This window comes from Polistes fuscatus, unplaced genomic scaffold (assembly GCF_010416935.1).
Source record: "Polistes fuscatus isolate 324 unplaced genomic scaffold, CU_Pfus_HIC Scaffold3, whole genome shotgun sequence".
Lineage (NCBI taxonomy): Eukaryota > Metazoa > Arthropoda > Insecta > Hymenoptera > Vespidae > Polistes > Polistes fuscatus.
The window spans coordinates 7,801,874-7,827,662 of record NW_025113107.1 but is presented as its reverse complement, the minus strand read 5'-3'; the positions used below and the strand labels follow the sequence as shown (position 1 = coordinate 7,827,662).

Below are 25,789 nucleotides of genomic sequence, written 5' to 3'. Positions count from 1 at the left end.
TCTAATAGAAACATATATTTAATCATTCGAAATAAAATGATTTGGTTTTCGTTTACGCGTAATATTTGAATTTGAATGGAAATATTCCCGCCTATATTTTGCATGCAATTATTGTTTCAAATTGTACTCGAGAGATGGCACTTGAAGCGTTTTTACGGAATATAGCATGTAATTGTTTGAGGGCTAAATCCGACAGATGGCAACACGAGCGATTCGGCGCGAGCAGCCAACCGCGAGCTGGCGCTCGCGACCCTTCCGTTGTCAATAACGGACAACACTGGCAGTATCCCGGCAGAAAAGTGAACGTCTGTCTCTCGCTTGATTCAATGTACCTTCCCCGGATGTAATTCGCAAAAGCGATTTTAAGCGTGTACCCGTTATCTCTGTGTACGTTTAAAGCTATCGCGATCGGTGTTTTAGCGCGCTTCCTTTTAACGTCATCGTCGAGAAAAAGACGAGAACGAAGAATAGTGGTAGCGTCTCTCGTGTTGATGATCGTCGTCGTCGCGTCAACCGACGACGAGTACTATCAGAATTATCAGAAAAAGGAAGAAGGAAGACAAATAAGCAGGAGAAGAGATTTATCGTTGTCAAATCGTTCCGCGTGCGGATCCGACATTTAAAGCGACAATCGGGCGTGTGCATTTCGAGAGGGAGAGAGACGACGCCTGTTTTACATTTAAACGGTACGGTAGGTACGATACCAAAGGAAAAGAAGGAAGAAGAAGAAGAAGAAGAGAAGGAAGACAGTGACTCTCGTTCTTATTCGTCAGCCGAGTTGAAGAAACGTCGCGATCGTCTTTACGATCGGCGCCACCGCAAGCGCCGCTGCTCTCTCTTTCTCTCTCTCTCTCTCTCTCTCTCCCACGTCTTTCTCGACGGTTTCCGACCGTTTTCGTTGACTCCCGACGTGTTGGCAGAAACTAGCGTTCACCCTCGTAGAAACGGCTCTTTCCTAACCGAGGAGGAGATCGTTCATCATTTCGGAGAAGAACGTCCAAATTTGAAATAAAAGGGAAGTCATCTTTTATGCAGCCGAAGGACTAAATGACCATGGACCGCGGCATGTGCAACATCGAAACCGGCAATAGCATAAACATCAAGAGAACTGACGGTGAGTGCGTTTCTCGTGTTTTCCTTCATCCTTGTTGTTACCGTTGCATTTGCAGTTAGAAAGAGATAGAGAATATTCAAAATTTCGCGGCTTTCTAAGCCTTTCTGCTCCAACGTGCTATTTCCTCTAATCTCTTGCGCGTGAAATTTGCCGCGAACGACCCCCATCCCTCCCCTCCCCCACCTTTCTCCATTTCTCTAGCGGGTGTATCGACATGGATTTGAGCAGCCCTTCGCGAAGTCGACCGTTAAAATATTCGCGCGTGGGCCTCTCCATCTCCTTCATTCTCCACCTTTTTCTTTCTCTTTCTCTTTCTCTCTAGCATCAGCTTCGTCCTGTCGCAGCCTCACGACCGGTTTTCTCCCATATCCTTTCTTTTTCCAATCTCTTCGTTCCCCCATATAATACGCTGAATTCAGAACGATTCGCATTAGTATTTTCTCAAAGTTTTTCACAAATTTCCTCGTGACCGTTGGGTGTGACGCCATATTGGCGCTTTTTTCATCCTATTTCCCCCCCTCTCTCTCTCTCGTTCCCTAAATTATCGAGCGTCTCGTATTATCACTTGAAAACCGTGACGGTTGTACCATGGTTGTACCGCGGATGTTCTGTTCTCGTCTAACTCGTGCCCAAATCGTCGGTATAAACATCTTTTCTTACAATGCTACTATCTTTCATTTACTAATCCCGTGTTCTTTGTTTACCTCCCTCTCTCTCTCTCTCTCTCTCTCTCTCTCTCTCTCTCTCTCTCTCTCTCTCTCTCTCTCTCTCTCTCTCTCTCTCTCTCTCTCTCTCTCTCTCTCTCTCTCTCTCCTCTTTTTCTTCGTTACTTGCTAAACTTTTAAATCCATGAGAATCAAAAGTATATCGTAACGGTCGTATTCCCTGTGACGTTGCTACTAGTTATATATATATATATATATATATGTATATATAGTTTCTCTCTAACGTTTATTTTTATCAAAATATGTTTTGAACTACTGTGTAATAATTATAATTGTGAAGAAATATCAAGTAAATTTGTAGACAATGATGTTCGTATGATCTCTACATAGACATATACACATTCGAAAGATATATTTCGATAGAATCTCGTGTCCTTGACGTAGGCTTCATCGATCGAATATCTGTAAGCGCAGGGAAAACGGTAGCCGAGCATCGATCTTTCATTCTCTAGTTGCTTTATAATTTGGAATGTTTACACGAGTATAAAAATATTAACATGCAACATAGGAAAGGATGGATCTGGATATTTCTTATCGTTTAGATCATTTTCTGAATTAGGACATAAAGAAGATATCATCAATCGTCGTTTGTTTATTGGCGCGAAAAAAATTATACGTATGAGTCAGAGTACTACACAATGTATTCTTTTTTTTTTCCTCCAAGAAACGATAATGTACTCGTTATCGATCTCTTTAAAATAGGCTCGTGGCTGTTTATCCAGGATTGTAAATTCATCGAAATCGTATTTAAACTCGATTATCTCGATGATTATCAAACGAACGTATAGACAGGAAACAAGACTTTCAAAGTTTACGGAAGAAAATGTAAAGTAATATGAAAGATAAAGGTTTGCATTCACTTGCATAACGATCGATTCAAATGTTCGAGATTTATGCGTTCTTGCTCGATCGGTACTATCGATTCCTAACTTTCTCTACCCCCACGTGAAATAATGCTAAAACTTTTTGTCCTCCCCGTGTTCGTTTTCATCTCTATTTATTTTTCTTCCTCTGCGTATGCACGCGCGCACACGCCCTCTTTCCCTTTCTTTACTTATAAATCGGCTCGTTATCTTGCCGTAGCAAAAACTTTACCGGCAAAGCTCCGTTGAATGCCTACGAAAGCGCACTCATAATAGAAGATTATAATAGGCACGAGTTCTTGTCATTGTTAACCACTTTGCAATCATATGTATAACGTACGTGCAATAGGAAATATCCAAATTTTTATGGTATTCATCAAATAACAACTTTATATAGTTGATAATATTAGCAATTGAGACTGATCACAAATGATACTTGTTTTTATACATGCATACAAGTTACATTATTAATTAAGTATAACATTTAAAGTAAATCATTAATATAATTTCGTTTATAGGATTCGACAATGTACAAAACTTTGTAGTGCCATTTATCTTGGTTAGACCGGAATAACTTTTAGTTGTCTTCTCGGAAATCGAAATTTTATATTCCTTCAAGATAAATGTCCGCATTCTTGGCCGCAGTAGAAGAGAACTTCTCTCTATCTCTCTTGCCAGAAAGTAGCTTGTGGTATGAGTCATGCATTACGGGCCCCCTCGTTTAAAGTTCTATGCAACGTTCTATGTGTACTTACGATCGATAATTAACGATAGGTACATCATCTAATATATATATGCATGTTCACGCAAAGGTTTTTTTTTTTTTTTTCCAAAAAATTACAACTATATATATACGTTAGCGTTCTATTGTATATTTATAAGTTCATTAATACACCCGCATTCATGCCGATCCAAATTCAACCTCATCCTATATATACGCGAATTCTTTCCTGCATGAGACCGCAACGTACTGGTCGATTTCGCATATATCGATCGGAACGCTCGAATGCCAAGATTAAAGCCGACGATTCCCTGCAATTCCCTCTTCCAATTTTCTACTTCGACTTTGTTTCAATTATATAATGTCTATTAACGGTGGATAGAAAAAATTATCGAGTTTAACTCTTCATTGCATGCCAACTGGCATTCTAACGCCAGTGTATCGATATTTTTCGGCAAATGCATATAAACATATGTGTATCGAAAGAAACGCCTATCCAAACAAATAATTGAGATATTAAGAAAGGAAAAGAAATAGAAAACGTATCTCTGTGCACCTCTTCCTCCGGCCACTTTCATCGAAATAAATCTCGTCGATTTCTTCTCAAGTTCCCTCAAGTTCCATCTATTCTTTTTCTAACGCTGCTCCTAGTATACGCACCGAGATTTAACTCGACAATATTAATCCTCCAACGCGAAAGCTTTATAAGGTCTCCGTTCGTCCTTGACTATAACATTTCAGAATGTAATGCATTATTTCATTTTGTTGCACATCATTTCTTGTCACAAACACGGACACTGGAAATTAAAATTCATCAGATGAATATTTGAATAGTAAGTAAATTAAAATGTGATTACAAAAAGAGGAAAAAAGGATAAGAACGAAGTTCAGTTATTGTTCTTCCGATAAAATGCAGTAAAGTGAACTCCTTTTCCTTTCTTTCAAAAATACGAAAACATCATTCTCTTTCTGTTTCTTACTAGCCTGCCTTATCAATTACTTATCTTTCATGATAAATGAATATCTATTCAAAAGAAATCATTTTATTTGCTAGATCTAGCATAACTTTCTCATTGTCCTATTCAATTTTGCTTCTGTATTCTAACAGCCAGAGAAATCGATTTTTTAATGCCCACCGTGTCACGTACGCATAAAGAATTACGTTGCATTAGAAATTACGAGACTTTCCTAAAGGATTTTTTGATCAGAGTAATTTAATTTAAACATGGTACCAGCTTGAAAAGTTCTCTTCTGCTCAAAGATACTGACTGTAGCGTTAAGTTTAACCCTTTTCACTGCAATTATATTTGGATCTGGAACCTCGATGAACTTTATACTCTACCAAAAATAATCTTCAAAGAAAATTCCAAAATTATTGTAGAACGTAAATAATGTCGAAGAAAAATTTCTACAATTTATTGGAATCGGTGTGTGTAATGCAAATTTTATCTTGTCACTCGGAGTTTCGTTTATCTGCATATTTATGTGCACTCCTTTACCTCTCTCTACAATTACATTTTCCAATCACATAAGTAATTGAAAGTTTCGCGATAAGAAAAGAAAAGAACATTGGAATTTGAAATCGATACTTTTTCGAGAGCGATAAATTGTATCGTTTCCGTTCGATATCCATCTATCTTTTAGAAATTTTTATATACACGCAGATGTGAATAATATAAATGTATGCAGAGATACAAACACAAGTATACTAGATGATCGGCAAGGTTTCTTTTGCGCGTTTTTCAACGTCGAATGAGTCAGATCGTTTTCCAAGAAAGGGAATTCTTTCTTTCTCTTTCTCTCCGATGGATATATACACACATGCAAAAGAATCCATGTAAAACATCGTGCATGGTTACTACGCGTGTTCAATATTCGATCCCAAATAGATTACGCATTCCTTCTTACCAGAGTACTTTGGAGAGACGAGTTTCGAAAAAGGAAGAAATTTCTGTTAAAAAAGGTAAGCTTCAGCTCGCGTTTTCGCGATCTTAGAATTTGAAGGAGACAACAAAATAACAAAGTTAACAATTGTGAGTACATTTTCAAAGTTGCCTTTTAGTCTAATGTCCTTGCTCCTACCGATTATGGAATTCTTTTTTCGAGGTTATCCGGAACAAGACCATCTCGTATCTTTGGTGAAAACAAATCATGGTCAATCGAGCGTGATACTCTACTAAACCATAGAAAAGTTTCAAATGGTTTTTCATTGCATAAATCTTAGCGTATTTCTAATAAGACGATTTCTATCGTATTACGTCATAATACTTGAAGATTCACACACGGATCCTTTCCTACGGCTTTATAACGAACACGTTTTGGTTCGTTAGCAAACTTAACGGTCGTCCAATTAATTTTTTCACAACTTCGGATGCACAATTGCCGTGACAAGTTACAGGCATTTAACAAGTATTACGGTTAACCCGTTAGTAGCGTACATTTGATGAAAACTTGCGGCTTATCTAGTAACGCCATCAAATTTCAAAGTCAAATCAACTAATGCCAAGAGGAATAGGATTATGATAATATAAAAGTAATGATGATTATGACTTTGACTTTTCTTTCGAGTTATTCGAGATTCGTATTAGGGTGATAAATCCTTATACTCTCTGAATATATCATTGCTTTGAACGCAGTCTATATGCGGTTTATTAAACACACAGACGTACTTATACGTGGGTGTCGCATAATCGATAGGAGGATATACACAGCGCAACGCCAACGAAAATTAGTCTCGCTCGATTTGCTTCATTGAAATTGCACAAAGGATTGCGAATCTCGTTCGCAGTCACATGTTAACGCGTACGCAAGTATACATCCATCGATACCAATAAAAAGACCCATCCTCGTATAGAATGAGAACGTTGTCGCGGTTTTGATAGATCGTTTTTACGATTATACAAGTTGGGTCACAAGGATTCCTCTTACAACGGAACAAAAATTAGCCCAACGAGTCTCGAAAAAGAGTAATTGAATTTGTTCGTGATAATATATATATTTTCGAGACACCCGATAGAGAGTAGGTAGGAATGACACTTGTCTATATGCACCTTATACCATGGAAACGTATAGCTTTATCGATAGCCATCGGTATAGAAAGAATAAGAGACTAGGTATGATTGAAGAGCAGCATCAGCAAAATTGTCTTCTTTTTAAAGAAAAGAAGTAGAATGAGAAGTGAAGGAGTGGGGGTGTCGGGGGAAAAAGGTTTTCAAAGAATACTTCGAGTATTGTCAAAGATTTGTAGCGAGATTTAATATCCAGCTCATTGATCGGAGGTGATTTTCGTTCGGTCAGCTCTAACCAGATTTTTTCTCGAGACTTACTACCGCATATTATTTTCCTTTTTTTATTGTCTTATGCATTAAAGGGGCATTCACGGACAGTACAGGTCTATTTTCGGACAAACTCTATTTTGAACGTTCGCTGGTATCTGGAGCTCGGTTAAGCGACAGTGGACAGACCACTAGCGTCAGAGTTGATATACCCGTAAAAGATCATCTAAGAATAGTTTAGGTGAAGAGTCATCGTAACTTTCATCATTGGGAAAGAAAGAAAGAGACAGAGGTAGATTGTGATAGAGATAGATTTCTCGGTCTTGCATCTATTTTCTTCTATCGAGGAGATAAACACAAATGACTTACGTAGGAAAGAATGGGCCAAGCTCAAGAAAGTGGAGCGTATTCGTCAATTAGGTGCGTGCGCGTGCGCGTGCGATTTAATGCAACGCTGCAAGTGCTAGTAATGATAGCGATAGTGATTATGATTATAATTATGTTAGCAATAATTTCTTCGTCCGAGATTACGTTGCGCCTCGATTGTTACGAAAAAAAAACTAGTCCTAAATACGCCAGTATATACGTATAGTTGGATCAAGTACGTTAACTTCAAGACACGTCCTAGATAAATTGCTAAATTATATCATTCAGTGCATGTCATTTTTCTTTTTACATATATTAAGATTTTCGACGTTATAATACATGCGAGTAACGAGATCAAGTATAGGTAAAAATAAAATGTTACTTTGAAAATAGAATATCATCGATGCAACAAGTGGCATACATACAATATCACCGTGTATACATGCATCCCCGTAAGTAGAGAGATAAGTTGATGCATACGTGAATCTGCATAATTGCAATCTTAGAGGCGCGATGAAAAAAGGAATTTAAGTTGGCTAGGTTAGATGTTACGTCGATTTACGCGCGAGAATCGTTTTGCATTTGATTTTCTTTTTCAATCCCACGCTTTGTATAAACTAAATCACATCGATCGCGTTATATTCCGTCGCATCCAATAAATATATCGATCTTATCTCGAGTGACTCATTGTCAATCTCTTCAAATTCGTACGCGTATAGAAAAGAAAATAATAATCGACGAGTAGTACTAGCTAGCACTTCCGTGCTTCTTGTGCGTAAAACACATTTATCATGTATATACAGGCCCTCCTGAAAAGTTAGAAAGTTTCTCTTGCGAATGAACACACCTATAGGTATTATTTCAATGGTCTGCAGAGAAAGGGCGAAGAGAGTAGTAGAAACCAGACTCCCTCTCGAAATCTCCGGTTTTATTAAGTGCGATAACAAGACCAAAGAAGTAATTCTAATTTGCATAAGTCGTGTTAGAGAGAAACAACTTAGTGTTTATATTCTGGATCATTATTTAGCAAGAATATGAAATATATTAGAGAGGATAGAATTTGAAAAAGATGGAACGTGTTCGATGTAAAGTACGCGTTTCCATGTACGCGTCTAATGTGAATGTGAATGTGTGTAAGGAAGAGAAAAATAATCCAGAGAGTCGCATAGTCCTTGCCCGAAAGCATGCTGCAAGCTTGTCGAGTTGTGCACGTGGGCGCTGCAACCATATAAGGACGCCCATAAGGAGGCTCTCCTGGCTTACCAAACCTCACCTTATCTTATCTTACGTCATTTACCGTCACCATCTCTGTATTTTTTTTCTGTGTGAAATCCCTCCTCTTTCGTTCTCAGCATGGTCTTACGTGTATTTAAAATCAGCTTTTATCGTACCACTTCCGAGTCCTTTGTGTTTAGCGATGTTTGAAAATTAAAAGATCTTTTATATACTCGTTCGTTCATTCGTTGCACTTAGAATCATCTTAGATGCTGGAATTTATGAATATATACGTAAAAGGAAATGTTAGGTATGGTGCTGTTCCTTTGTATTTACTAATTACATATTAGCAAGGATCGTACTAACGAATTTATCCTTGATTAATTAATATACTATTCACAGGAAAAAAGAAAAGAAAGCGTCGAAGAAGTATGAATGCTCGACTGCATATAACTCTCTGCACTTAATTTATGAAAAACACGTACATATGTATATATATGTAAACTTTCTGAATAGTCGAAACGTGAGCTTTCTCGTATGTCAGGCATATTATATTGTATGTATTGTTCTCTTCTTCAAGAGTTTCTCTCTCGTCAAAAGAATAAAAGAGTTGAAAGAAGAATAAAAGATCGAAGTCTTCGAGTTGGCCCGCTTCGGTCACTTTGACGTGCTTTGTTTCGAGTATATTATCTCTTCTGTTCTTTATGTATGATATTCTTTATGCATGTAGATATACATATTGTGTGTATATGTATGTTTGCCAGTGAAGTTCTTTAATTCAATAAACTTCGTGTCATCGTTCTCTCTCTCTCTCTCTCTCTCTCTCTCTCTCTCTCTCTTTAGCAGTCATGGTTGCTGAAATCTATTTATGCAGAGAAACTTTATATGTATATATGTATATATAACGAGTCGATAGATTCTAAATAATTTACAAAATTAATTGTATATTGGACGTTTTTGTTGCGACACCTCGTTTCAGGTAAAGTGCATTCGTAGCGTGCACAATGTATTATTTATTGATTATGAGGAGAAAATGTATATATAACATTTATAGTCACTTCGCCACGCGTTGCTATGAGTTTGTACAGTAGATACAAAAAAAAATAGAAGTAATTTGTATTCGGAAGCAGGAAACGTGTTTTTTTTTGTTTGTTACAAATGTGACTCATAAAGTCGCTGTCAGAGATCTATCGTGCGATTACAAAATCGATCGTGATCATATGTATATTTCCATTTTTTATTTCATCAGATGTGTTAATCGAGAATCGCCCACAAAGAACTCGATTTCTTTTCTATTTGCGCATTTTTTTCACAATCGACTGATTGCAGTTTAAACAAAAATTCCGTTCTTTCTTTTATATACAAAAAAAAACTAATTATAATTTTGGACGCATCAAAATGAATTTAGATTGTTTTGATGAATATTTCCGAACGACAAATTATTTTTAAATATCGTCTATTTTTGGAAATAATTTTGCGATTTTCTCATATCGCAGAGAAGTGTAGTACTTATAACAGCATCAAAATGGCGTTGGAGAACGCTCGCCTTGCGTGGAAACGAGCATCCGTTGATGTGAAATGACCCGTCTATTCTGCTAAAGGCCCTATTGTTTCGCAGTTAGAACATCTCGTTACTAATTTATTTGAATTTATTTAATTAAGAGATTCATTGTTTTTTAATCGCAAGTTCGTAATTATTTTTACGAGTGCAAAGATATTTGTTATTGCATGGATATATGCCACGTAAATTATTATTAATAATTCTTATATAAATACATTTGAAACTCGTGTTTAATTTTCAAATCTAGAAACTATTTGTATAAGATTGCTCACATTTCAATCGCCTAGTGTTTAAAAAATAGAAGACTGCTTTGCGCCTACGGCTTAACGTCGAAATATAATACCGCTTCTTCGCGCATCTATCAATACCTAACTTCACATAGCAACGTGCATATATATCAAGTAGTATATGAAGTTTTTCGCATACATAAATATTTATATGGAATGAATATATATGTTGTATTTATTTTCAATAAATTTCAGAATCGATGGTCTTGTTTTATGAATCGTCGTAAAGTTCGAGATATGTTCATTTCGTATTAGAGAGAAATGGTCTCAAAAAAATTCTTGTCGGGAATCGATTGAAATCGACTCGCGGTAGTAACGCGCAAACCGTTGATACGTTTTTAAAAAGTCACACGCGAAAGTGACATAATATATCTTTGCGTTCTCTCGTGGTTATCGGATACACAACTATCCGCACATGTCATATGTGCATACATATGCATTTGTACACGTGCGTAAGCGCGCGCGTGTATGCGTAGAAAAACGCGGACATATTTGGTAATCTAACCTCAACGACATTTCAAACAGTTGATCCGTTATTAATCATTTGTAGATGTCGCGAGAATCCAACAGACTTTTTGTATTCGATGGTAAAACAGTTTCGTCGAGTTGCGCTATCTAGCGGCAATTTCAAGCACAAACTCGATCGGTATTTAAGCGTGTACGTTGCAAGGTTTTCCAAAAGCCATTTTTACGCAAGGAAACACTTCGTTTAGTTGTCATTACCCTTACTTTAGAATAAATCGATCACTATAATCGGAGAAAAATTCAATCAAGGACCAAGTAATGTAGGCTACGTCAATCCAGTACGAAAAGCTTCGTGCCATTTCTGTAAAAATTGATAAAAATACATTGTCCAATAGCTCACCTTAGTTTATGAATTGTTGCACGCTGACGACGAGGAGGTCACAACGTTTCCATTGTCAACCAACAAGCATACACGCTTATATCGATCAATTGAGAAAAAGGGCAGGATTCTTGTAACGCTGTTATGTAGTTCAATTTGGTTTGCATCACCCATTGCTAAAGTCACTCGGTGAGCGGCTTGAGATTTTTACATTACAAGTACTGACACTGACGAATGATGGCGTTTGCAGTTCCTTCCTTCAATCTGTTTTGAATTTCGCGCTCCCGTTGCGTACTCTTTCGTAATCTCTGTAATATCTCCCTTTTTTTCGATTTATTTTATCCCTCATCGTGATTCATAAACAATTGATTTGTGACTGCAAATGAGGGAAAGAACTTCCTATCTCTTCCAAGGCGAATTCATTCGTGCGAAAAGTCGGTTAGAAAAATGGTCCATTAAAATAACGCGTTGAAATCTACTGCACTTACAAAGGCTGAAAAAGCAAGCGGTCTTGCGTCACTAATTGAATTCAATTTCAGTGCAGTTAAATCCACTGCACCGTCAGCTATTTTAAGAAATCATTTACCATGTCACCTTTACAATAAAACGTGTACTATTTGCAATAAATTATGAGCAAATCTACTTATTATATATTCCTATTTTTTGCTTTAAATAATAATTATCAAACAGCAAGAACCACCGATGACCTCGTGTGCGTAACCAAATCTGACGAGAAAGAAATAAAATGTCAAGGCCTTTAAAAAAGGCACGCGATTCCGAATAAGGAAAGATTTCGATGCCACTAACGAGACCCGAGAGAGTCAGGGACAATCGCGTTTGCCTTGCCCCGACGCCATTTTCTTTCCCAATCTATAGGAATACGAGTTTGGTATAATACGAGAACGCGATAAGGACGAATATTCGTTCTAATGTTAAACTTAAGAAAAAGGATGAAACCCTTAAAGGTAATGTAAATTGAGCGTCCAGAGAAAATGGCGTGGATATTATTCATTTGCTTTTTTACTACGCGATGATGGATCTGCGACAGGAAACGACCGCTTAAATTTGATGTTCAATAGACCGTAGACCGCCGAGTGAACCCCCGAACTGATTATTTTAAAACACGCGTCTTAATCGGGAAGCGAGTAAAATACTTGGATTAAAATCTCAACGGAAACTCGTGTTATTTTTGGTTTTTTTTTATCGCGTTAGTCAAGATCCTTTGCGAATTTTTCACGAACGACCGAAGACCAAGGCGGGCAAGAGAACGCGGATATAAACAAAAACAAAATAGTGCATAACGATCGCGTTCGATGCATAAAGAGAGGAGTGCATATTTCCGTGTGTGTCTCTATGTGTGCATATGCTGCGGCCGCGGCACGTAGAAAATCGGCTCGACTTCCGAGTGCAGTGTAAATAAATATGGGTGTACCGAGCACAGTCACGCATCACAAGAGTTGAGTTGTCTATCACGAATACTAGATGAGTTTGTTATTTCGTACCTCATAGATACCTGCATAGAGACATCGATGCATCGTGTCGTTGAGATGCTGCAGACTGTATGTTTCTTGCGTTTTCGTGTTACTTGTAAACTTTCCTTGTTGGGAACTAAGTAATTAACAACCTTCGACTATTTTATCTTGTTTTCCTATAACACTGGTAAATGAATCTAAAAGTCTTTGAAATATTCAACGGAATGTGCTCGCGTTGTTAGCCCAGTTGAACTCTATTAACGATGCTTAGCTAATTTCTCTGGCAATTAGGAAGTTTATCGACGACGAGTTGCATACATCTTTAACGATAAAAAAACGAGGACGTGTACGTTTCTCGAGCTTAATCGATTTCTTCTTTATATGATTGTCGAATAATTTGTATACGTGTATGACCGTAATTGCTAAAAGAGAAACTTGTTTCTGTCATTCGAATTAATTACGATACATCAGAATGGAGTTTGTCTATTTCGGGATAGAACTTTTTCGAGAACGTAATTATAATTTATGTATAAAGGAAAGATTCGATGGCGCGTAACGTGATCGAGCTCATCGAGTCGAGTCGAGTCGAGAAATTGTTTACTTAAGGGATGACGAAGAGGGGACTATAGAAATGACTTCCCGAGCGTCATAATAAATGCGTTTATTAAAACAAGCTCTCCCGAAGAGGATGTTGTCAGTCGATCCAGCGATGTCAGTGCGAACGAGACGAAGTTATGACGCTCCTTTTGCTATTCTCCCTCCACTATTATTGTCGTCGTTGTTGTTCTCGGTGGTGGTGGTGATGTTCCGCTAATCCGTTCTCCTTTTAAAGACATTGTTTTCCCCGTCGATCGTTTAAATGCTAGGACAAGGTTCAGTTGTGAATGAGATCAGTGCCAAATTATTTACTTATAAAGTTAGATGTGAAACCTTTTCGTATAAACTTATTTTTCATTATTTATCAAAAAGTTAAGAATAAGATTGTCGTTTACAGTGCCAACGAAACTGCGAATATTTTTACGAAGAATTTCAAAGAATTCGAAGCATTTGGACTCTGCCAGTCGCGTCTTCTTCTCTCATTTGTGCCTTTTTCCAGATATTTTGTCTGGAGCACGTTTTAAACTACACTACCGAAGCGTGGTCAAAGAGAAAGGAAGAAAAAAGAATGTAAAGAAAAGAAAGAAGGGAGGTTAGACACATGGAGGAAGGTTTTCTATTTCCGGCTGTATCGACTCTCGGTGAACGAAAGTTGGTGAAAAAATTGTCAACGTATTTTCTCTACCTCTCGTCTCTTCGGTGATATTAATTTACGTTTCTTCTCTGTGTTATTTTTTTTTTTTTTTTTTTTTTTTTTTTTTTTTTTTTTTTTTTTTCTATTTTCGAACCACAAAAATAGAAAGCCGAGAAACGATGCGGCATACCGCAAACTCACTTTTCTGAATAATACAACGAACGAGTTAAAAGAATTGGTATTAACTGTACGATTTAGTGGTAAACCTATAAAGTGTATTTAAGAAGATACAATATAGTACCAAACAGAGATATAACATGAACACGAAAGATAATTTTTTGGATAAAAAAAATTAGTCGATGGTCAGAGATATTGATTTTTACGAAGAGGAAAGCGATAGACGAATGAAAATCGACTCGACGATACCGATACCGGAGTGACTCTACTAAGCAGCCGGTAACTTCGATACTCGAAACCAACTGGTAGGTAAGATTACACCTCGGGGAAACGCTTCGGCTTTTACGCAAGTAGCCAAAGAGAAAGACGGACGAGGATACAGAAAAGGTAGAAAATAACTGTTTGAAAAAGAGCAACGAAGGGGGCACCGGGAGAAAGAGAAATACCGGTTGCATCGGGACACCAGATAGAAGGGTAAATCGGAAAAGACACAACGACATTCGATTGTCGTAACTCGTGGAAGAAGGTTCGATTTTCCTTCGATCGAAACATCTTCATGATAATCGTTTCGCCACAAATGGCGAAGCTTTTTTTCCTCGAGGTGACAACAACCTCTTCGCGGGTTTTTACGAGAGAAATTACTTCAAGATCCGAAGGTGGTGGCATCCAGGTAGCATCCAGGACGATGAACAAAATCGTCAGGATGTCGTCCTTGTTTCTTCCTATTTCCATTTAAAAGACGTTTATAGATATGGAGTGGTTGTCGCGTTGTGTTTGTGGCTCCAAGAAGAAGGATCCTGATAAGGAACAAGAGAGACCGAAAGAGACCGCTCGGAAGAATAGAAAAAAATCCAAAATTTTGGATGATTCCTCATCCTCGGCTCCGGTCGACGTATCGCCGATTTCCGACAAATCGCTTAACGTGGACGAGGTTAGAAAACAGAACGTCAAAGTGAACGAGAAGGAGGATGATGAAATATTATTCGACGAGAGAGAGGACAAATTGGAAAGAAAAGTTCCTACGAGCGATGGTCTCCTCTTGGAATCTACCTGGACGACCAACGAGAAGAGATTTAGTCACGAAAATGATTTTAATAGACTGATCGAAAACGAAGAAGTTTGGTGTCGAAAAAATCACTCGGAATATCAGGATTCGAGTAACGAGGAGGAGGAGGAGGAGGAGGATCATCATCGATACAGTGACGATTCCTTGAGCAAAGATTCCTCGAAAGATTATCGATCGGTGGAGGAGGAAGAAATGTTGGAAAAATCAACGGCCACGTCCGTTAGTACGTCTAGTCCTGCATTCGAATTGTTGTTAACTGGTGAAAGGCAAGACGATACGTTTTCGGAGAACTCGTTGAAAATTTCGAGAGCTAGAAGAAACGAGGAGAGGATATCATCGAGGATCAACTTTCCTGTCAAAAATCTTTCTAACGATTACGAAATTGGATCGAAGAATCGAGAAAAATCGCCACCGACAGCAACGAAACAGAAGAAGAAAAACAGAATTAGAAGATCGAAAGACAGCGACTGTGTCGTCGAACGTTCTTCTCCCTCAGTTTTTTTAAATAAATCTAAAGGAAAATGCGAAGAAAATGATTTTTCTTTCGTTCGTGCCGTTAACAAGTTTGGATTCCACGACGACGAGTCGGCCTCTGTAAAATCAGCTACCTTTGATAAGAAAGATTTTAAAAAGAAATTGAATTCTTGTAGTTTCGAAGTTAAACTTCAAGATTACGAGGATCGTGAAAGGGGAAAAAGGGATAGAGGAAGAGAAGGATCCTTGATACCAAGACCTTCGTCTCATAATCGAATTAAACGGGAAATGATAGGTCCTGCTAAATTGCAAAATGAGGAGAACGGTATATATTTTTAACGCGTATCGTACGGTAGATAAACGAAAGATTATCTAGAAACTTTTAGTCCTCTTTGTATTTAAATGAATCAATTGTAAAATTATGAAAAACATGATAATTTTTGATATGTTTATTAATTTGTTTCTTTCTCTGTTATTCTTTCAGGTCGCGTTCATTCGGCTATCGTCTCTGGTGTTAATTGGGAGCAACGCACCGTAACTGTAGAATGGTTCGAAAAAGGAGAAACCAAAGGGAAAGAGGTAAGTCATTGTAGAAGAATCGTGTGCATTTGTTATTAATAAAATATATATTTGACTTCGTGTCAAAACCATATAATTCGAGCGCGTTATTTTCGGTGAATTGTTCTATTCTCCGTAGAATAATCAATTTCAATTGAGGACCCTTCGCGAGACAAAATATTCAATTGCGCACGTATTAACTTCTCTTGCACTTCGTGATTGAAGCCACTCAAGAATCTGTAAAACTTGAACAAAACTTGAAACAAAAAAAAAACTTGAAAAAAATTTGAGCAATTTAATATTTGTAAATTGGGAGAAAATATCTAAGCGTTGATCATACAGTTAAATAGGAATTTGAAATAAAAATGTTTGTATGGGATTTTGGGAATTTTCATTTTAAAAATCGTAGGTCATGGTTATTCGCGCTATTTTTGAATTGGCGCTTACGCAACAGCGACGAACGCAATAGCATGCACTACTAATGGGAACGTGAGTCTATTTCCGACAAGCTTCAAAGCTACTTCGATGTGATTTCTTCCGAGCTCGATAACAGGTTTCCTGTAATTTTTCTCTATACGAGCATATCATAATTGATTAGAAACAAAATAAATCAATTTACTTGTCGATATATTCGGTAAAACGCGTTTATTATATAATGCCTTATCTGCCGAGTTTGATACCACGCCGAAAGGTAAAATATCACTTTTTCTTGTAAACGCGTGTCATTTAAATTCATTATCGAAGGTTTTTTAATATGGAACAAGAATCGTTTTGATCCCGTTATAATTTGCATTCATTTTAGGTGGAGATCGATGCGATTCTCGCTTTGAATCCCGAATTAAATAAAAAGACGATGGGACCACCGCAAATGAATAATGTGGTAGAATTAGTAAAGGTACGTTGACATTTATTATTACTATTATTATTATTATTATTATTATTATTATTCTATAGAAATCTGTAGAATTTGTTGCCATTGATCCGATTCTTGAAAAATATTCTTTTTATATATTACAATGGGGAATCATAATTAGGAGAAAGGGAGGGAGTACGGTATATAATATCATTAGTAGTTCTAGTAAAAGGAATGAAGTAACCATTTATTATTGACTATAAGAATCGAATTCTGTTTACTCGTTGCCTCGGATACATACATATTTCTGTTGTGAAAAGAATAGCATGGTTCCTCCTCTTTTAACCGATAAAGCGACATTAAGGATCGGTCGTAGGCATGTTTCAGTACATGTATGTTCTTCAGGTACGATCGTTCATCGTTGAGTATTGAAATTTCGCCAGTTTTCATTTAATTTACACGAAATACTTGTACAGGCTTGATCCATCCTACTTCCGGTCTCTTATATATGTACACGGAATAATAATATTTTGTTGAAAAGTTGAATATCCGATCAGTGTGTTCGTATCGTGTAATATCTTTTCTCTTTTGTTCTTTCACTCATATTATAGGTAACTTCTTAATTTGTACTATTCTACGGATGTTACACAAAAGAGAAAATTACTCTAGATTTATTTTTTTACATAACGCAAATGACATGTATTTTTGTAGAAGCTTAGGGACAAAGTGAAACACGTTCCAAGATTCTTTTTCCTTATTTCTTTTGTTTTCTCGACAAATCTCCCTTCCCCCTTGACGTCCAAGTTGTAACGTGCGAGCTCCATCATTCATGTTACTAACATCGCAACATCTTTTTTCCTTCATGGACGCTGCTCTTCTTAACCATGGGGATCTCTGTGTACCGATGGATGGATCGTCGACCTCGGAAAATCCGCTCCGGAATAAAAATGAAATAAATCATTTTCTCGGCGACGTTTATAAACATCGACCATTTATATAAAACGTTCAATTTCCATTTTTCTTTCCCTATATCTTCTTCCCCCTTTTTCCTTGTTATCAACGCGGAAATCGTTGGCAAACAATACATACACACACACACACACACGTGATAAATAAATAAAAACAACGAACGCAGGACTCTTCCGGCGAGGAGGATGAGGGGGTTGACGAATTGGAAAATCAGGAAGAAGGTTCGCTCGGACGACACGGTGGTGGCGGTCACACCGCAAGAAATGGCCTTACATCCGCAACGCTTCCTGTACGAGTCACATCTCGTCTTTCGGTAACGCGCACTCCTACCCCTAAACATCTCTATCTAAGTCCTCCTACTCTCCTACATATATTCTTTCTCTTTCTCACACGGAAGCGCACACTATTTTCAACTTTTCTCCCTTTCTCTCTCACGGCCTCTCATTCAATGGTCTCTTCCTTATTTTATTACCACTGGAATGAGTGATGGGTACTAGATTTCTCAGAGGCAGCGTATAATATGTACACAAGCAAAATATGTATCATACACTCGGCTTGAAAAAAAAAGAAAAAGAAATTAATTCAAAAGTAAATATGAAAAATAAAAAAAAGAGAGAAAACGTTCGTTTATAGCAGCGGTCGGTCTCTTTTTATTTCGGAAACAAACTTTGTATTATTTGTATAAAATTCGTTGCTTTGCTTTCTTTTTTTCAAGAGGGCGGGCATTAAACCTAATCTTAGATAATATCGTTAACGTATATCTTTTTGTTTTATTTTGCAGTACTCCTCGAGGCCGTCTGTTCCAGTAAAAGGTACGTTTATTAATCATTGTCGTCGTCATCATCATCATCGAGACCAATTAAACCATTAATCTAAAATGTTGATAGTCTTTTCACGTGAATATCAAACGTGACCAAGTTTTTAGTATGGAAAAACACGTTCGATAAGTCAATTCGGCTGCCCTAACATTACATTCATTGTATGCGCCATCGTTCTCTCCACTTAGGAAGAAGCCCGATATTACGAATACAAGAACGTATGTTAGTAAGTGTGTCGCGTGTGGCCAGGCAGAAACTCATACATAGAAAAGTATCGATGTTTGTAGCCTATATGCTAGAACACAAGGGCAAGGACCCCAGAACTCTCAGTATAGTGTATACTTTGCTAGCAGTCGAGTGGTTCGTTCCTAGCTGGTCACTCTTCGGTTTTCATTTCTTATTTTCTTAAAAAGTTATTCAATTAACTATCATAATCATGAGATTTGATCCTCTATTGTACTGTTTCAAAAGAAGGAACAAAGTTGTCTGTGAAAGATTTAGAAACGATAACGATCAGATACTTAATTTGGAGATCGATGATGGTAAGACGAATTTATTCGTTAAGTTCTCAAATAATTTTTTATAAAAAAAAGAAAAACACTTATTTGAAGTTATAAGAATGACGATACAACTCAAGCAGAATTCTCCTCCTTCTTTTCTTCTAATATAATAAATCAAATGATTTCAGTGAATACGAGACAAACATCACGACAGACTGGTCGACCGACAAACATTATGGCTCCAGTAACGTCAGTAAATGGTCATGGTGATTCTGTTTCTGGATTGACGGGAAGACGGGAATTAGAGAACATACCACCGACTCCGATGACACCGTTAAACGTTACGACTGCCCCTCAGAGCAAGCAGAAGCAAGCTCAGCTACAACAGCAACAGCAGCAACAACAGCAACAACAACAAGCTCAACAGCAACAACAAGCACAATTGGAGAATGGTAGAGGTAGACGATCCAATGTCGTCAAGGAAGTAGAAAGACTGAAAAAAAATAGGGAAGAAAGGAGACAACGCCAGGCGGAACTTAAAGAAGAAAAGGAGGCTCTGATGAATTTAGATCCAGGCAATCCTAATTGGGAATTTCTTGCCATGATTAGGTCAGCTGAATTTAAATTTATACAAATATATATGCAAAATGTTTCAAAATATATAAGAATAATCTTAGAGATGGTTTCGTTACGCTAAAAACACGATAGTCTACTGTATACACATATATATAATCGTTAAATATCTTCATTTGACGATCTATTGATAAAAATGTTCATCCATATTTCAGAGAATATCAGAATAGTATAGAATTTCGACCATTGCGAGAAACTGATACCGTTGAGGATCATCAAATCACTGTATGCGTCAGAAAACGACCATTGAATAAAAAAGAAGTGGCACGTAAAGAGGTCGATGTGATCAGTGTGCCCAGTAAAGGTCAAATGGTAGTCCACGAACCAAAAGCCAAAGTAGATTTGACGAAATATTTGGAGAATCAGATTTTTAGGTTCGATTATGCGTTTGACGAGACATGTAACAATGAGATAGTCTACAAATACACAGCAAAGCCATTGGTACAGACGATTTTTGAAGGTGGTATGGCTACATGTTTCGCCTACGGACAGACTGGTAGTGGTAAAACACATACTATGGGTGGTGATTTTAATGGTAAAACGCAGGACTGTAAAAAGGGTATATACGCTATGGTTGCTAAGGATGTCTTCAAATGTCTTAAAATGGCGAAATATCGTCCATTAAATCTCGTTATCTCTGCTAGTTTTTTCGAAATCTATTCTGGAAAAGTGTTTGATCTCTTGGCGGATAAAGAAAAGCTAAGAGTGTTAGAGGATGGAAAACAACAAGTATGACAGCTTTTAATAAATCTTATTTCAAATCAGTCCTACTGAATAAATATAAAAAAAAATGTAATATTCACATGACTTGGTTCTAGGTTCAAATAGTTGGACTGACAGAAAAAGTTGTAGAAACGTGTGATGAGGTATTAAAATTGATACAACATGGTAACAGCGCTAGAACGAGTGGACAAACGAGTGCAAATTCCAATTCTTCGAGGTCGCACGCGATATTTCAAATAATAGCAAGAACCTCGGGTACGCACAGAGTGCACGGAAAATTTTCTCTTGTTGATCTTGCTGGAAATGAAAGAGGCGCCGATACTTCTTCAGCGAATAGACAAACGCGTGAGATTATTACTATTTTCTATTAAGTTCTTTTCTATGTATATTAACCGTGCGTATTATCTTACATATGAATTTGGTGTCATCAATTCGGCACAGGTATGGAGGGTGCTGAGATAAATAAATCCTTGCTAGCGTTAAAGGAGTGTATTCGTGCTCTAAGTCGTAAAGGAGCACACTTGCCTTTCAGAGCAAGTAAGTTGACTCAGGTGTTGAGGGACAGTTTTATTGGTGAAAAATCAAAAACTTGTATGGTTAGTAAAATTGTGCTTCTATCATATATTAATCGTTTATTGTAAACTTATATATATATATTTATATAAATGCAATTTATAGATAGCGATGATTAGTCCTGGTATGAGTTCTTGCGAGCATTCATTAAACACGTTAAGGTACGCGGATAGAGTAAAGGAATTAGCTGCAACTGATCCATCGGAAATAAAAGTTTCACCTACGGACGATGACCGAGGACTGAAGATAGAAGAACAGGCCAACAATAGTGTTCTTTCAGACAGTGATCTTGCACAACTTCGATCTTTGAATGTGAGTAATGTAGCAATTATTCTATCCCTATTGTAATCAGTGAAGAAGTAAAAATAAAAAGGAATATTTTTACGATTAATTAGGAAGGTGAACTTTCACAAGATCTCTATACTTTCCATGAAGCAGTTTCTGTTCTACAAATGTTAGAAGAGGAGGTATTGGATACACACAAAATGGTAATGGACAACTCGACCAGATTTCTCAATGAAGCGCACAGTGTTTTCAGTGCAACTCACGAAGTGGACTACGATCAAGAAGGTAAGGTTTTCTTCAAATAAGCATGAACGTTTTTCTATGTTTACCACGAATATGCTCCCAGAAATTGATTGTTGTTACTCCATTTTTTCCAATGTGTTCTCTACATTTTCTCTTTAAATCGAATAGAAAGAGCCGTTAGTTAGTAATGGCAATAAACATATTGAAGTGTACGAATAAGGTGTATCGCTTTAAAAGTTCTGCATGAATTTATATTTATGTTATTTATAGTAGCATTTTTGTGAAATGCAAAGAAATTCCTTAAAGTCATATTCTTTGCTTTTCCTCTTTATTTTTTCTTTTCTTTTCCCTTTTAAGTGAGAAATTAATAACTCTTAAGGTCACAAAAACAAAAAGTATGTTTTTCGTTTCCCATCTAAATAAAAACAAAAAAAACGAAAAACTTTATCGTCTGTACTATCACAGTGTGTGGCGTTTTATAACAGATTCGCGCTCTAAGACTAAGGCAAATTCAATCTTCACGTTAAACCGGAGCTGGGGAAGCAACAATACGACATTAAATACAACGATTTTGATAAACGACAGTACGAACGACCCTTCTGATAACAATATACAACAGGATATGTATGCAACCAATAAAACAAGTATCAAGAATTCACTGAAATCTTCTTCAAAGGACGAAAGAAAATGCAAAAGCTATACGAGTCCCAACTCTACCGATGATGATTATATAATTGATAGTCAAATGACACTTGTAAAATCGAATGAAAGAAACTCGAAAAGTACAGGTTCCGTTACAGTTAAAAAAACTATTAATAAAAGTTCGTCAGTGGTAGGATTTCGTTCAACAAAATCGAGCGTGAATCAACGTTCTAAATGGTCTGCGTCTGGAAAAAAGAAAGCATCGAAATATCATTGGTCCGGCACTTTTTCCGATAAATCCAAAAAATATAAACTTCTTAATGATAGAAAATACAAATACTTGCCACGTGATAGTAATAAAAATCTATGCGACGCATTGACTATAACAACTTGTAACAATAACTCTAATATTTTCAAAGATAAGCAACCAGTGACAAATACAAATATATTTCACTCAAATGAATTTACTTTAAATGATCGAGTCTTTAAGGGTATCGAAAAAACAGATAAACAATTATTCAATAATAATTATCAGTTACCCATCAGCAATTGTCATACAGAAGAATTTGACTTGCATAATAATATTAAATCTGATCAGGACAATAATATTAAAGAAGATATATTTTTGAATTATGATATTTATTCCGATCGTAATATAAATTTGAGATCCAAGCTGGTGCAAGAGGATGAAAAACCAAATACTAGTACAAAAAACGTACAGAAGAATGACTTTTATGTATCTAACAGCAATAATCATTTCGCTGGAGATAACAAATTTTCTTCTATTAAAGTTAAAGAAGATCTAGTATCTTGCAATATTTTTGAATGTTGCAGAAACTCAGCAAAATGTTGGGTCAATTTGAAACTTAAAGATAAAACGTCTCACTTTAACAAACAAGCTGGCCCTCCTGTTATTCAACCATTTTACAGAAAATTATTAACCTTTATTTTCATTGTTATTAAAAATATAATTTTACTTTCATTCTTACCAACCATTTATATTGCCTTTATTATGTATGTGCAAAGTAGGCAAGAATGAGAGTATGTTGTTATTAATTTGAACAAAAAAAATCTTAATACTATCGTTTAAAGTAAACATCACACACACAAACAACGATTTTAATTTAATGATTTAGAATCTATTTAAATCAAATTATATTAAATTACTAAACGATAAACATTGACCACACTAAATCGCAAACAAATAATGATATGTGCCTATAATATTGAAAAGTAATTGAAATAATATGAGTACAGCTGAAATGCTTCGGCATATCTTTTAATTTGATAACCAAATACAAATTTTGAGCGTTTGACTTTTCTACTTAAGTTCAGTTGCATGCACGTGAATATGTTTTTGTCTCTTTTTTTTTCCATGGATAACAATAACAAGACAAATTCATAGTTTTCTTAAGTTACATTCCAATTTTTTAAATGGATCTATGTGTGATTACATATTTACATTTGATATAAGATTTTTTATCAATATTTTTCTTTTTTTTTTTTATTTTATATACGGAAAAAAGCATGTTATTGTAAGACGATATTATTAACAATTCGTTTTACAAAATCTTAAAGAATAATATTTGTAAACCGTATTTATGTTATAAATATTTATTTAAATTCATTCCAGAAAATGCACTATCATAACTCTTGAAATTATTTACCATCGAACTTAAACTTGCAGCAAAAGAGAAAAAAGAAAAAAGAAAATGAAGTCGTTATTAGAACGAAATACAACTTAATCAATGTACAAATTTAATTCGAGAATTTTTAAAATATAGACTAACTTATTGACTAAAATGCCAGGACACTTACAGATTTCAGAAGGAAAAGAACAAAGTTTGAGTCACCCTGCCTAAGGAGCTTCTCGTTGCATAGACGTCTGATAGAAAGAAAACTATTTTCGGATGGTACGACAATATGCAATAAACAATTCTATATAAATATCACAAAAAGCAGCTTGTACATTATAATTATACATATACTAATTACATATGCTCCGCGAAATAATCATTATATCGGTTAATTCGATGCCAATTCAATCTAGTCAATCCCCAAAAATAATGTTTTTTGACGATATTAATATACTACAACAAAGATTTCATTCATTTCAGAATAACTGATGAATATATTTCGAATTTTCAATTGTAGAATTTTTTTTCAAGACTTAATCAATCTTTCGTGGTATGCAACAATTAAATAATGTGTTCATTTAATGCCGATTATGCTCAATTATAAATCACAATAGTAAAATTATTTATCAAAACGTCTCTGGAAGAATAAACTCAACTTTTTTCTTTTCTCTTATAATGTTCTCTTCTTCTATTGCGCAGCATTCCGCAAGATTGTTTAGTGCATTTTCATGAAATTAATCTTCTTCCTCTATATAAGCCACCGCTACACATATACGAAAAGGTAAATTATTTTCAAATTATTATTGGTGCGTTGAAAAAGTAGCTATATGTACTCTTTAATTGCCGATATATCATTAATGTGTAATGTATAAAAAATCAAGATTATTGTTAATAAATATTATTTTTGTGTGGATTACCTCTATAACAGCTATATTTTCTTTGTGCTAATTCAATGTATTTTAGTAGAATGATATGCGATGTCAGTCATAGTAATAGCATGTCAATGATAAAAAGCTAAGCACAATTTATTCTCCAAAACTATTCCATGGTAATTAACAATTGCATATTTATTTTAAAAAATAACGCAATATGTTAAGTGAAGTTGAAATAAAATTAAAAGGACTTCTGTGTTCTCCTTACTGATATAAAAAAAAAAAGTTAAAAGAAGAAAATGCAAAGGAATCAAAAAAAAATAACGCTTAAATCTTGTTAATGAAATTAATCGTTTGCTTTAAGATTAATCAACATAGCTACTTAGATGTTCAATAATGACAGGACACATACGATAATTGACTAAATAATAATTAACTAAAAAAACAAAATATGTAAGATATCAAGAGTAAAACATTTGTAATACGTAAATATTAAATCAAAAACGAACAAAAAACACATTCACACAAGCATTTGTAAATTGATGTATAATAATCTGAAGTGTCACAGGGTTGGTTCTCTGCAAAATCATCCAGAACATCATTTTGTGATAAAAACTTTTAACTCTGAACTACCTACCTTCATTCTTAGATTTATAGCTCTAGGCTGACAGATATAAATATTATCTGTTACAGCGTATGCCCAGAAATGGGAGCAGTTGTTGGTGCAGCAACGTGACAGCCTGAACGCTGCATTGGACCAAGTCAGTCAATTCCGAAGCCAGTTACTCCAAGAAGAACAAATCAGTCAGAAGATGACGCGAACGCGCAACTCGCGATATAATTAAAGACGAGAAAATATAAAAGCATACACACATTACCGGAAGGAAAGATGCCAGCAAACAACTTGTAAAAGACGCCCACATCGTGTCCTCCTCTTGTCGCGTGTCAACTCTTTCTACCCTTAGAAGAGTCGGAAGTAACAGTGTAATTTCATTGTCTGAGATTAGCACAGTTACCTAACTGTATACACATATTATCGACACACCTTTCTTGCCTTTTGATATAAGAACAAAAATACTCTCTTTTTCTACC

General features: G+C 36.0%; 1 protein-coding gene and 1 long non-coding RNA gene across 7 annotated transcripts; one reads left to right on the top strand and one right to left on the bottom strand.

Moving 5' to 3' along the window:
• Window positions 1–256: 256 nt before the first annotated feature.
• LOC122520133 (kinesin-like protein KIF2A) lies at window positions 257–25,789 on the top strand. Of its 6 annotated transcripts, none has more exons than XM_043640134.1 (12): window positions 257–1,114; window positions 15,876–15,970; window positions 16,752–16,844; window positions 17,938–18,060; window positions 18,553–18,583; window positions 19,278–19,698; window positions 19,878–20,451; window positions 20,541–20,790; window positions 20,887–21,041; window positions 21,124–21,330; window positions 21,414–21,588; window positions 22,032–24,745. In XM_043640134.1, the coding sequence occupies exons 1-12, from the start codon at window positions 1,048–1,050 to the stop codon at window positions 23,225–23,227; spliced, it is 3,387 nt and encodes a 1,128-aa protein (XP_043496069.1). In that variant the 5' UTR covers window positions 257–1,047; the 3' UTR covers window positions 23,228–24,745. The 6 variants fall into 6 exon arrangements, with proteins under 6 accessions (XP_043496069.1, XP_043496068.1, XP_043496065.1 ...); XM_043640133.1 differs by having other exon boundaries at window positions 17,938–18,084; XM_043640130.1 differs by lacking the exon at window positions 257–1,114 and adding an exon at window positions 13,125–15,716.
• On the bottom strand, window positions 10,280–11,460 carry LOC122520135. The gene is made up of 2 exons (XR_006304446.1): window positions 10,993–11,460; window positions 10,280–10,874 (listed from the first exon to the last, which is right to left on the bottom strand). It is a non-coding gene; the product is annotated as an uncharacterized LOC122520135 (long non-coding RNA).